The following is a 14,791-nucleotide window of genomic DNA, read 5'->3' as shown; positions in this document are numbered from 1 at the left end:
CAGAACACATGCAAGGATGCTTTAATTTGTTTTAGCTCCGCATTCAATACTATAATACCATATAAATCGGTTACAAAAATCAGAAACCTCGGCCTCAGCCCCTCTCTCTGCACATGGATTTTAGACTTTTCAACAAACAGACCACAGAATGTCAGGATCGGAGACTACACTTCCTCTACCATGATCCTGAACAAAGGAGCCCTGCAGGGCTGTGTCCTTGGTCCAGCTCTCTACTCCCTGTTCACACATGACTGCACTCCTCCAACACCATAATTAAATTTGCAGATGACACCACCCTGGTGGGACTGATATCAGACAAGGATGAGACAGCAGAAAGGGAGGAGGTATGCCATTATTCCCGATGGTGTCGGGTCAACAACTTGACCCTCAACACCACAAAAACAAAAGAGATCATTGTGGAATTCAGAAGGTTCAATAATACAGAACATGCTGCCCTCTACATACATGGTGAGGAAGTGGAAAGAGTAGAGCACTTCAAGTTCCTGGGAGTCTACATTTCATGTGATCTGACTTGGTCACAGCACGCATCTTATCTGGTGAAGAAGGCCCAACAGAGACTATTCTTCCTACGGAAATTGAAAAAGGCACAACTACCTCAACAATTACTCTGGAACTTTTACCATAGCACCATAGAGAGTATACTCCCCTACTGTGCCACAGTGCAGTGTGCCAGCTGCACTGCTGCCAACCGGAGAACTACAGCGTGTGTTGAAAGCAACCCAACGGGTCATCAGATCTGAGCTCCCGAATCTGGATGAAGTCTACATCAGTCGGCTGCAAAGGAAAGCTAAAAGCATTGCCAGCGATGTAACTCACCCTGGACACTCACTTTTCGACTCCCTTCCATCCGGCAGGCGATACAGGGCAATACAGTCCCGTACAAAGACTGAGGAACAGCTTCTTTCCAAGAGCTGTAGCCTCATCTAACTCTATACAGGATCTTTGTGTCTAGACAGTTGGAGCACTTCACTCACTGGAAATCACACACACGTTGCTACAGTATTCTTTTAGTGCACATTATTTATTGACTTGATTAATTATTGCCAGACTCTATGTACTTCAATTGTGAGTGTTATGATAACCATGTTTTGCTTAAATACAAACAAACAAAAAACTAATTTAATATCTGTGATTATCAATATTTTGCCATAAATGCTGTTGATAAAGCTTCACTTTTATTAAACCCGGAACATTCTTCTAACACCTAAATTGAACAATCTATAACGGTAGATGATTAAGCCCATGAAATCACCCGAGACAGGGCCATTTCAATGGGAAGAAACACAAGTGCTCAAGGTTGCATGTCTATGAATGATTTGTGTAATTTGAGTGCTTTTGAGAAAACCTGTTCCACGTTAAGTCTTTGGGTGAACAATGGCGCAGAATAGAAATGCAAAATAAAACACATTTACTCCACAGCTGATTGTGGGTCAGATAGGAAACTTGGTTCTTTCTTCCCCTAAATTACTTTCAGCTGAGGGAGAGAGGTTTGCATGATAGAACATTGCTGATATGTGCCAAGGCTATGTTCACACACTTTAGTTGGTAAAAAAAATACATAATACAGTGGGCCAATTCAATTACAAACATCATGCATTAATAAACTTGTGCCATTAAATAAAATACATATGAAATATGTGTGAACGAATAAAGGGCTTTTCATGCACATGCATTATCCCCACAAAAAAATTGAAAAAATAAAACACAGTCCACGCCTAAATCATTGCTCCAGGCAAAGCAAACAGGCAACCAGTCATACCTAGTAAAAAAGGTTTTGCCTTCAATGTAATCAAACTATTATTTGGTTCACATTTGTGGAGTATTGTTTGCCATTAATCCTTGAACTTCTCATTTGTTGTTGCCTAAATTTTATCCAAAATGTTGGGAAAATGCCTCATCTCTTGTTCCTGGTAAACAGCCCACATGGACTCCCATCATTCACAAACTATAAACATCCCACACTGCTTACGTGTTTGTTTATTAAATACTTGACTAATTTGATTGTAGATTGAATCACATAAGAGTGTAATACTCTCCTCTCTTTTTTACTAGTTAAAGAACCCATGAAATTACATTTCTGATGGACTTTTAGTCAGTACAGTATCTATTAGATTTGTGGCCATCTACTGTATATATTAAGGCCCCTGCACACTTCCTACTAAATTGAAGAACTAACTCTGGTGACGTCATTTAAATCTGACCAAAGAAACATTGAGTTCTTTTCAGTGGTTTATAAAAGCTCTCAAGGGCAAAATTTCAGGAAAATTTCGTACCAGCTCCCAAACACCTTACTGCCATTGGTAAACATCATCATTATGTGTGACCTGGAGCTCCACCCACTTTGAAGCCGACAGCTAATTCACGTTAAGATCAGTCAAAGTTATTAGCGAGCTGGTGCAAACTTACCTACATTTGTACGATCTTTCACGTAGAGACACTTTCCAAGAACATGTCTTTCAATTTTTTTTGTTTAATTAAGTCTACAAAAGGAGTCAAATCTACACAAACACTTTAAAGTGCCCATTCACTCTTGTGCTGTCTGTAGCGAAAGCCATTCACATATTCACCAAAAGTAAGATATGCCTATCATAACATTTTGTCAGTATTCTACCCATTAACACTCTTTTATACACAACTACTTGCAGTAGTAACAGTGTCATCATAAATTACAATATCATTGTAATAGTGTATTCAGCAAGTATTATGGCTGTGTATAGTGTTATTGCATTAGCACACTACATATACAGTATAGTATTTTAAATAATCATAGAGTAGTTAAAACAGCTTCATTTACTGATTCACATGTGATTTCTTCTAATAGAATGAGGCATGAAGTCATTGATGACACATTTTAATGTCACATTAGTTCAGTTTTACAAGTAGTCTTGAGTGTCCACATATCTAAATGCCCCTTTAACTGCCTCCCCCAGCAGCGTGGCTGATATCTGAACGTTGGCAGTTACCGTTGCTCAGATGTTTTGAATTTTAACAGGAAATATGTCCATGCAAGAAACTGCAGTCCATTTGATGGGATCATTAAATCCAAAATAAGTGCAGAACACCTCACCTTAAGTTCGGCCACCTGTGAGGAGATGTGCCACATGAGGCTCTCACTGAGGAACTTCATCCCGTACGGACCTAGCAGCTCAGACAAGGAACACATTTCTGTGGGGGGAGATCAAGACAATTTAATTTAGCTATCATGTCCAGCTAAAGAAAGCAATAGCTTAACTCTCAGACTTCCTTGTGCAATGTTTCTAGACAAAAATAAATCTTAAAACTGGTATGAAAAAACATTAATAATAATACAAAATAAATAAATAAATGCTGTCCTCACCCGATATGTCGGAATACTCTTCGGCATTGAAGGTGAGCTCATTTTCAGTAGGCAGGTTGACAAAGGCCTTCATAGCAGCAAAGTACGCAATGTGACCATTGCTCACCTGCCGCAGTAGAGTCTCCAGATACCTGCAAAAAGTAGCAAACATTTAAAATTGGCTCTGTTGAGTGGACTATGTAGGCATTATTTAAGGCATCACAGTTACATTTACATTTACATTTATGAATTTGGCAGACGCTTTTATCCAACGCGACTTACAGAGCCCTTATTACAGGGACAATCCCCCTGGAGCAACCTGGAGTTAAGTGCCTTGCTCAAGGACACAATGTTGGTGGCTTTGGGGCTTGAACCAGTGTCTTTCTGATTACCAGATTACCAGTTATGTGCTTAGACCACTACACCACCACCACTCCAGTTGCACTCCCAACACAAAGACTGTTCCAAAAGATAGATCCCTTCTAAGATGTCTTTTTCTAAGTCAAAGCTAGCGTTTGCAAGTATTTATGCAAATTCAACCCATCTCCACATTATTTGCGGCTCCAATAATTTCTGCAAATTTCTGATTCAGCCTTTCTGGTATGATTATTTAATGTCTCACCAGTTGGTGTAGAGGCTGGTGATCGTTGGTTCTCCATGGCTGTCCAGGTGTTGGGTCTGCTGCAGCAGCACATTGTTGAACACTCTCGTGATATCAATCTGCACATAATTCTCAATGGATTGCAGCACTGTCATGTAGGCCCGCACGCTGGTCAGCAGCTCTGATGGTTTGGCGATCTCCTGTGTGGCCTGGTTGTACATGGTCATCCCGACTATGGACCTGATGAAATTGTAACAGACATGGTCAGACATACTGGAAGACCACAGGGATTAAGACAAATTTACAACATAATTTTTTTTAAATTCACACCGTTTACTTTCTTAATACATTTCCCTAGTCGTAATGTGGACAATTCATTAGTGTATGTTTTTCTAAAGGAAAAAGTTCATCCAAATCTAATACGTACATCTGACACACCATTTCTTTGCTGCTGATTTAACAGATGTAATGGGTGGGGAGCAAAATATTAACCAATAAAAATTTCCAGGACTTTTCCAGGCCAGGAGAGCATAATGGGCTGCCATCAACAGATAAAAAATATTTTTAAATAAGGCTTTTAATAAATAATTGACTGCTTCTACACCCATCAAATGGAAGCAGGTAATACCAGCACATGAGTTGCATGGTTAGATTGGTTAATAAGGCCTCTTGTTGCTGAGAAGCACAGTCATATGAGGGGTTCACAGCCTGGGAGAGAGGGGCCAGCCAATGCATCCACGTCAGAGTTTTGAATCCCGCAGTGGAAAATACCTGCTTTTCCTCTGCCCAGTGTTTATTTAGTTGGACAAGCGCTGTTCTGGAACAGTGTCAAAAATCATTCTAAAACCAAACTCTCTCCACTAGCACAATAAATTACACAAATCAAACAATAAATCCAAAAGGCCCTTTATGCGATTGAATTCTCAGCTTAATTAATAAGGGAGAGCTGGATGACAATTATCCCTGATATAAAACTCAACAATAACTCTACCCTATGAGGCAAATCAATATGAGTGATGGTAGTTTGGAAGAGTGCAGATGGACCTCATCGGGAAAGGAGAACTGTGGGTAATGTAACAGACAGAACATGCAGAAATGTAAATAAATTGGCCCCAGAAAGTATTTAGACACTTAAGCTACACTTAAAAATGCATGCCATTGCATTAGGTAAAAATGTATCGAATCACTTGGAATTTAATTTTAAGATAGATAGCACAAGTACATTTTCCAAGCAAAATATTTAGCAAAAAAAGAAAAGAAAAAAGAAACATGTCTGTAGTTTAAGTGTTGTAAAACACCCTTTGTTTCTTTGCTGCGTCTCCTGCGTGAACTTGAGGGGAACAGACTTCGTACATCCCCTGCAAATCACCTTGAAACCATTTGATTTAAAGTCTTTGAATTTATAGTCTATTTTACAACAGCTTCAAATGCACCTAAATTATCATTTAATAATATTAGAGCTGTCGATTTTAAACGTTATTTCATTGCAAGAAATTCTATTAAAAAACAATGCGTTAATCAATGCAATTAATCATGTTCCCGGACCACAATATGGAAATGGAATTATTCTACCATCGGAGCAATTAAAGCTTGAAAGTACCACCTGTTTTTAGCAGCACGGGGCAGTAAACTTAACTCCAGCTGTATAGGCAATGCACAGCTTTACACAGAACAAACAAAACTTGGTGCTTGCTTGACCCTGGCGCTGTCCCAAATAGCACACTTGATGTGGACTTGAGGTCTCATGGCCTTCATTTGTGCATCTCATCGAAGTCCACGAGACCGTAGGTCATCAAATTTGACATTTATGTGCTCATGAGTGCCTCCTTTGCTCCCTAGCGGTCTACTACCCAACTGCTACCCTGGTGCTTATCCTCAAAGGTCAAGTGAGGATTTTATTTTGATTTTAATAAATGTTTTCTGATTGTCAATGAGGTATCACTTGCTTTTCTTGTGTATATAGTATCACTTTTTGATGTGATGAGAATAATTGGTAAAAGAAAATACAATTATTACTGTTATAATTATTGTTTTAAAAAAACTTTTAATTCAGTTAACCAGAGATGTAATCACTGATATTCATGTTCTATTGAGTAGTTTTTCTTGGTAAGTTTTGCATTTATAAAAGTAATGTAAAACTAAATCTTTGCTATTGTTGTTTTAAAGAGGATTTTAGTATTATTGTGAGTCTAAAATATTTAGACGAGAGAGTATGTTCCTTCTTGCACATAGCTGTAGCTTGCATGATTAATTCTATTTATTTAAATATCAACTTTTCGATCTGCAGTTGAAGTCAGATGTTTAATTACACTTAAGTTGAAGTCATTAAAACTCATTTTTTAACCACTCCACAGATTACATTTTTCGCAACCTATAGTTTTGGCAAGTCGTTTAGGATATCTACTTTGTGCATGACAAAAGTAATTTTTGCAACAATTGTCAATTGGATGTAAATCTGTGACTGTATTTAAGGCCTACCTTCAAACTCAGTGCCTCTTTGATTGACATCATGGCAAATCAAAAGAAATCAGCAAAGACCTCAGAAATTGTTTTTGGACCTCCACAAGTCTGGTTCATCCTTGGGAGCAATTTCCAAATGCCTGAAGGTACCACGTTCATCTGTACAAACAATAGTACGCAAGTATAAACACCATGGGACCACGCAGCCATCATACCGTTCAGGAAGGAGATGCATTCTGTCTCCTAGAGATGAATGTAGTTTGCAAATCAATCCCAGAACAACAGCAAATGATCTTATAAAGATGCTGGAGGAAACAGGTAGACAAGTATCTATATCCACAGTAAAACGAGTCCTATATCGACATAACCTGAAAGGCTACTCAGCAAGGAAGAAGCCACTGCTCCAAAACTGACATAAAATGCCAGACTACAGTTTGCAAGTGCAGATGAGGACAAAGATCTTACTTTCTGGAGAACTTTCCTCTGGTCTGATTAAACAAAAACTGATTTGCTAAAATGACCATCGTTATGTTTGAAGGAAAAAGGGTGAGGCTTGCAAGCTGAAGAACACCATCCCAACTGTGAAGCATGGGGGTGGCAGCATCATGTTGTGGGGTTGCTTTGCAGCACTTCACAAAATAGCCAGGAAGTTAAAGCTCGGTCGCAAATGGGTCTTCCAAACGGAAAATGACCCCAAGCATTTCTCCAAAGTTGTGACAAAATGGCTTAAGGACAACAAAGTCAAGGTATTGGAGTAGCCATCACAAAGCCCTCAACGCGATAGAACATTTGTGGGCTGAACTGAAAAAGCACGTGCGAGCAAGGAGGCCTACAAATCTGACTCAGTTACACCAGTTCTGTCTAGAGGATTGGGCCAAAATTCCAGCAACTTATTGTGAGAAGCCTTTGGAAGGCTACCCAAAACATTTGACCCAAGTTAAACAATTTAAAAGGCAATGCTACCAAATACTAACCAAGTGTATGTAAACTTATGACCCAATGGGAATGTGATGAAACAAATAAAAGCTGAAATATATAATTCTCTCTGCTATTATTTGGAAATTTCACATTCTTAAAATAAAGTAGTGATCCTAACTGACCCAAGACAGGGAATGTTTTCTATGATCAAATGACAGGAATTGTGAAAAACTGAGTTTAAATGTATTTGGCTAAAGTGTATGTAAACTTCTGACTTCAACTGTACAATGATTTATGCACCTTAAGAAATGTGGCTGTGTGAATAAATATAATGAATTTTGCAATCGATTGGATGGTGTGTGTGAAATACGTTCTCATTTCTATAAATTTGACTGTTTTAAAAAAACTGCATGCAACCATCCAGGTGTGTTTTTCTGTTCTCTGAATATTTAAAAAGATGGGGTTTGGTGGTTGTTGTTATATGTACGCTTTGTATTTCAGGTGTTCATGATTAAATATTGTAATGCTTTATTCTCAGCGTGTTGCTTGAAATTATTTAGTAAAAACAAATATTCAAGAGTGAGTTTAAAGTTTGTTCCATTCCCAATGTCATGATTTTTCACAAATAATAATTAAAAAAAATTGTATGTGTATAAAAATAAGAAGTAAAAAAAAAAGCGTCATCTGAGTGAAGTCTTGATTTCCGTCCCAAATGCACGCTTTTATAACTCATGCACTCTCATGGTCTTACTGACTAGCGCTCCATAGGCGTGCACTTGCATACGCCACCAAAGTCTGGACTCAGAGTAGGACCGCAATTGCCTATGGTACCATTTGGGACAGGGTCGCTGGCAACAGCACAAGAGGAGAATGCATTCTTGCATTCAATACAGCTGGATGGAGCTCAATTATGAATTTGGGAATCTCGAGACGTTTTTAATGAGTCTCAAACTGTTTTGACACAGCGACCTAAAAATGCTGTGTTTATGACGCAACATAACCAAGTGAGACGCTCTAAATCATCTGTCTGATGCATGTGTACATTGACGCATCCTTAGCCAAGCCCTTATAATAAATCTATCTCAGACAGACTAAAAAATTGCTAAATGGATTACCGTGGACTGCAGGCCAATGACAGGATTATGTCAAGGGACAAAATATGTAAATAAACTAAATATCGCTTTCTAAAGCCACTCTTTGTATTGTCTTATCAATGCTTTACTTGTCTGCCAAATTAATGTAATGCATTTTAATTAATCTCAGCAAATATTTATACATGCAATTAATTATATGAATTAATCAGCATATTGTGTAATTAATTAGATAAAAATTAATCGAAAGACAGCCCTAAATATTAGTTTCTTTGTTGTTAACTAAGTTTGTGCACTGATTTCATATTTATTTGCTAGAAATATTTTTCAATTTTGGTTTGCATCCAAGTTCAACATAAAATAATCAAATGATATAAATATATATATATATATATATATATAAAAATATAAAAAGCATTACCACATGGTTAATATAAAAACATTTTTTTGTAGAACTTCCAGCAAAATAACATTTATCGTAATACTCTTCATTACAGCAATAGGCTATTAAATTAATCATACCATTATATAAGATTTTGGTCATCCTACCCAATCCCAGTTCAGATTAGAGTGTAATTTACATTTTAGCAGTGTCCCGTCTAAACCCTTGGAGTTTTATTAGTCGGACTTACTTGGTGAAGCGGATCTCCAGGTGGGAGGTCAGGTACTCTCGTGGGGTAAAGGTGTGCTCCCAAACCATCATGTTGGGTACATAGTTAATGGAGAAGCAGAGCTCTGACAGAGCAGTGTGCAGTTTGTCCAGACTGTAACAAACGGACAACATCATCCAACATTAAAAACTAATTTCCTTCAGATCACAGCCAATCAGGCATGGCTTAACCAGCATGGGTCCACAGCACTCCCATACTGTTGCCACTGCTCATGAGATGCAGTGTGTCAATATCAGGCTTTAGGATAAATCCATTTTATATTACATGGAGGATCTGTTTGAATGTGTTTTGGTATAGGAGGATAATATGGTAAATGCCTACAGCAAGGATTTGTTTAACATATCTGTGGGAGGCAAGTGTGCGAGGGTCACTGGGTTTAAGATGTGTGCATTGGTGTGATGGGAGAGAAAGAGAGATACAGAGGATGAGTGAGTGTTGTCCTTACTTTGTTACAAGAAGCCTGTTCTTCCTCATACTTTCCACACCAGGTTTCTCTCTCTCTGGTTCGCCCTTCTTTCCCGTCTGCTTTTTCGACTTCTTGTTCACGGCCTGACTGATGGTTTTGGCACAATGTTTTGGCAGTAGCTGTGCAGAGGAACAGGAAACAGGAAAAGCCCCCATTTAAGACTCTTAAACCAGTGATTCTCAACTGGTTTTGCTTCAGGACTCAACACAGTACTACAATTGTTTATTGTATAAAAGTAGAAACAAGAAACAAATGCACTTAAAAACAAACACTTAAAATTTGCATTGGTTTATAATTGGTTTCTAAACATGTCTTGAATTTTCATGCAATCATGTTCTACGCCCTAATCTCAAGAACATATGTTTAATGCAGTCTGGGTAATCCAGTTTTATTATGCATTGTTTTGTTCCTGGTTTTTAATGACGCGGGTGCAAATTAACTGCTTATATATGTTAAGAAACTAAACAATTTAAATTAGAAAGCCAGAAGAATAAGTAAAAAAAAAAAAAAAAAACATTTATGACATTGCAAATATCATTAACAAATATCTTACAATGGCTCTCCAACCTGTCCATGTTGGAATATGCTTAAAGAAATAGTTCAACCAAAAATTGTAATTCTATCATCATATCCTCACCCTCATGCCGTCCCAGATGTGTATTATTTTCTTTCTTCTTCAGAACACAAACAAAGGTTTTTGAAGAATATTACAGCTCTGTATGCACACATCTTAGATGGCATGAGGGTGAGTAAACGATGAGATAAATTTCCTTTTTCGGTCATCTATTCCTTTAATTTGGCTATCTTTAACCAATTAAAAGATTAATTTGTGCCAAAATAAAATACATTTGGTTGGACACATGACCTTTGCAGCTTTTCTCTCTTCCTTCCTATGCACAATTTTATTTTATTTTATTTATTTTTGCACTTAGTATTGTATTTTCATGTTGAGAATTGCTGAAATAAATAAATGAAGAGCTGGTGTAACAAATGCACCCTTATCCATATAGAAAAGAGCAGATGTGAGAAGACATGTGATCTTCTGCCCAATTTGCTTAGATTATGGTTTCACTAGGCAGAGGGAGGTGGGAAAAAGCGGCAGTCATTTATTAATTAAAGTTGGCAGTCTGCGTTAGAATAGGTCTGGTTATAAGTGCTACCAGTTCTGTTCGATGAGTCAATCAAGTTTAATTTCATTGTGATCATTTTGCAACGCAATTGAACATTCTTGCTGAATTTGCACATCTCTTGGTAAACCCAGTTGAATTTGTTAAAATCCCAGAAAATACATGGAAAATTACACAACTCCCAAAGAGTCCCTTTCAGTGTTTTGGCAGCATTCAATGTGTGTGTGTGTGTGTGTGTGTGCGCGTCACTGACCTGGTCGCTCAGTGTGCACTGTTCTGTGCATATGTCTGTAATGAGGTTGCGGGCTTGCTTGGCCATCTCATCCAAGAACATGTTGCAAAGGGACAGGCTGCGGTCTCCGATGTGGTGCCTCTGCAAGGACAGATAGACATAGGAGACATTAGAGAAGAATTCCCTTAGAATAACTCTGGTTTTAGTCAGACTTTAGACTATTGCCATAAAGTCTGGTTTACTTTGCAAAATCCGATCCCCATTACGCCTGGTATTAACCTCCAATTAAAGTATCGGATGGTCAAATCACAAGTGAACAGGGCTAAATAGCTGATAGATAGATAGATAGCTGCTAGATAGCTTCTTTCAAAGGGGGTCAGGGATGCATTTGCAGTGCACACTATAACCTTTGTCTTAAGGGGATAGTTCACCCCAAAATAACAATGTTGTCATCCTTTACTCACCTTCATGTGGTTCCAAAGCTGTATGAGTTTCTTTCTTCCTTGGAACACAAAAGGTGATCTTCGGCAGAATAAAATTTGGACAAATGAAATTTTAATGTGGAAGTGGTTACACGACACAAGGTTCTGTCACTTGTCACAGCTGGTTTGGAAAAAATCTCTGGCACACAGGGGCAGTGTTTGAACCCAGGTAAAAAACAAAACAAAGCAGTAATTTCTTTTTCTTTTTTTTTTATTCTTCTAGGTGCTGTAAATTACACACAATTTACTTTTGTTTCAACTGACCATTTGTGATGTTAAAAGTGATAGTTACCTAAAAATGAAAATGCTCTCAATTACTCACCCTCATGCTATCCCAGATGTGTATCAGCATTATAGGCCCACACAATGAAACTCTAAAGGGTCCAAAACTCTGAAGCTCAAAAGAGCATATAAAAAGGCAGCATAAAAGTAATCTTGATGACTCCAGAGGTTAAATTCATATATTCAGAAGCAATTTGATGAGTGTGGGTGATCAAATCAATGAGAAACAAATCAAAGTTTGTCATTTTTTTTTTTTTAGCTAATTCTCCTCCCTGCCCCAAAAAAGAATTCTTAGGACAGCTGTTTATAAATAAATAAAAATAAATCACTTTCAAAGTGATTTAGTAATTTTTAAGAGATTTATAATTTAAAAAAAAAGTATTTATCATACCACTTCTGAGGACATGGATTTCTGAAGAGTATGGATTACTTTTATGCTGCCTTTATATACTTTTGAGCTTGAAAGTTTTGGACTCTACTGACTTGCACTGAATGGACCTACAGAGATGAGATACTCTTCTAAAAATGTTCGCTTTGTGTTTAGCAGAAGAAAGTATGTCATAGGCATATGGGATGGCATGAGGGTGAGTAAATGATGAGATAATTTTTTTTAATTCTTGGGTGAACTACTCCTTTAAAACAATACCAGGTGTAAACAGGGCCTTATACTGGAAAAGAACCACCCAAAAGTGACCAACTTAAGTTTGTACGGTTTGAGACTTTTGAGAGAAGTTTTTTCTTATTGTGGCAGCCCAGTACCTTGTAAACACAACTTTGTTTACCAACAGTCTGCCCTGACTGGGAAACATTGCATAGAAAATGGCTGGCGATTCCAACTGGCCCTTGTCATTTTCTTCTGGGTCTACTCCAGTGTAAGCTGTTCAGGTGAATTTGGCTTACACTGAGGTGCTGTTTGTTTCCCGTTCTCCATGTCTAAGTGAGGCTCTTTGTTATGGCCAAGCTGGTCTGGTCGCCTCAACTCCCTCCTTTAAGCAAACAGTGCATACTCTCTAAATTACTAATGCAACTCTTGCACAACAAAAGCTGTAATTTTAAGCTTTGATGGCAGATGGAAGAGCAAAAGCCAAATATTCTGCCTCACTTACACAAGGATCATTGCGGGCATCGGAGGGCAACTTCTGAGATGGCAGAGGTTGGAATTATGTCATCTATCCGACATGATGCAGAGACCAACCTTTGATGAAGCTCCGTGATCATTTATTGTTACTCTAAAGCACTGTAAAAAGTTTTCTGTGTGAGGATGGAAATATTCTTGGAAACTTTTAGTGCTTTTCCAACATAAATAAAGCCTGCAGCTGTCCAAAGCTGTGTGGAGTGGACATAGGAGGAAGACCATTTCAGAGACCTGCTGAGAGAGGGAGTTTTATGTTTAAATAAGGGAAACCCAAACCTTCTATAGCTCAATAAATCTTTTTTATTCCTCTAAGTGCTCTCAGACAGCTCAATGTTCAGGCTGACATGAGAACTCTCATTGTGCTGCTTGTGTTGGGGGCCTTTGTTCACCAATTAGGAGTGAAAATGTAGGTTTATTTACCAAATTAAATGGTACATTGGAGGGCAAGATGTTTGGCAGGAACAAACACTCTGTGAATGTGCCTGCCGTATTCCGGCAGGGGGGAAAAGGGACCTGTTGTGCTTCTTGTGTGTGTGGAGGGGCTTCCATAATCCCTCGGGGAGCCTGAGTAGCTGCACCGGTGTATGGTTCAATTACAGATTTAATAAATCATGCTTTTCAGCATTTGGTTTTCCGCACACATCCTGATACATGGACCACAGCGCTCAATGCAGCGTGTTGGGACATTCCAGCTCTAGTTAAACTCACTGAGCTTTCCGGAATCACAGTAAGATTCCATCCTGAACCCTTGTATGGGTCGCAGCTAAGCCGTGGCGGGACCCAACCGAGAAGAGAAAGGATCTTTCCGAAACTCTTCTTCACAAAAGTAATGTAACACTGGTTGTATTCACTGGGGGACATTCACATAAACCTTTTTTTTTTCCAAAAACATAGAGCCTGTGGAAACTACACCGGAGGTTGAGGACAAGGTAAAAAGCATATATGTGTGTGTGTGTGTGTGTGTGTGTGTGTGTGTGTGTGTGTGTATATATATATATATATATATATAATTTCAACTTCAGAAAACTCTTCAAACTTCCATTTAAAAAAGTGTCATGAATACAGATAACAGACTGTTGTTCTGATTTGAGGTCAGTATAACTCACCTCTTCAGGGCAGAGCTCATGAGTGCAGCTCATAAAGTGGGTACAGAGCAGAGGGAAGGAGATGGAGTATCGCGATTGGGAGGGCAGCTCAAGACACTGCTGGAACATCTTCTCAAAGGCTCGGCTGTAAAAGCTATCAGAGGGAGAGAGCAAAATGAGCAGCCAGTTTACTTTTCCAATTGGTACAGTCATATCTAATCAGAGCTGCTAAAGAACAACGCAGCACACGTCTCCTTTAAATAAAGTAACAACTTCAATATTTATATATTCAAAAATATTTTATACAACAGTTAGTTCCGGTCCTCGCCTCTGATTGGATGAGAGACATTCCATGAATACTGATGTCTTACACCATAAGCACGCTTCATTGTTTGTGGCATTCTAAATAAATATGTAAGAGAAGTGCAGATGTGTAAAAGAGCTAGATGTGTATATTTTAATTTTTCCCTGTGACATTAAACTATTTTGTGTGTTATGAGCCAGTTAAGTTTGACGTGCATTGAGTCAGCACACGCCAGTCAGTGAGTGGTTTCTTTGAAGTCATTAGTAGTGTTGTCACGGTACCAACATTTCAGTAGTCGGTACCAATACCAGTGAAAATTCACGGTACTCGATACCATTTTCGGTACAAAGCAAAAACAGGTTACTAAACTACACTCTTTTATTAACAAAGTCTACAAAACACTAGCAGCAGAACTAAGAACAGAAATATGCCATTGAGCAACACTTTAATTTAAGTATATTATTTTTTAATTATAACAAAACTGAACAATGTATGCTTAAAGTATTTTTGAACACTTATATAAGATTTGGTTCAACTTTTAATTTAAGTTTTTACCAAGAACTAAAAAAAAAAGCCTAAATAAACAAGCATACAATAGAA

The 14,791-nt window shown here is 38.1% G+C and overlaps 1 protein-coding gene across 4 annotated transcripts in view; it reads right to left on the bottom strand.

The window, feature by feature from the left end:
- Window positions 1–14,791, bottom strand: part of LOC127658901 (nck-associated protein 1-like) — a 62,004-nt gene that overhangs the window by 10,782 nt on the left and 36,431 nt on the right. For all 4 annotated transcript variants that reach the window (XM_052148457.1, XM_052148458.1, XM_052148459.1 and 1 more), the window contains 7 exons: window positions 13,909–14,041; window positions 10,925–11,044; window positions 9,524–9,663; window positions 9,040–9,171; window positions 3,960–4,178; window positions 3,359–3,489; window positions 3,089–3,186 (listed from right to left, as the gene is read on the bottom strand). In XM_052148457.1, the coding sequence (XP_052004417.1) occupies window positions 3,089–3,186; window positions 3,359–3,489; window positions 3,960–4,178; window positions 9,040–9,171; window positions 9,524–9,663; window positions 10,925–11,044; window positions 13,909–14,041 (973 nt within the window). The remainder of the gene's footprint in view (window positions 1–3,088; window positions 3,187–3,358; window positions 3,490–3,959; window positions 4,179–9,039; window positions 9,172–9,523; window positions 9,664–10,924; window positions 11,045–13,908; window positions 14,042–14,791) is intronic.

Source organism: Xyrauchen texanus, chromosome 18 (assembly GCF_025860055.1).
Source record: "Xyrauchen texanus isolate HMW12.3.18 chromosome 18, RBS_HiC_50CHRs, whole genome shotgun sequence".
Classification (NCBI taxonomy): Eukaryota; Metazoa; Chordata; class Actinopteri; order Cypriniformes; family Catostomidae; genus Xyrauchen; species Xyrauchen texanus.
This window is presented reverse-complemented; position numbering and strand designations above follow the sequence as displayed.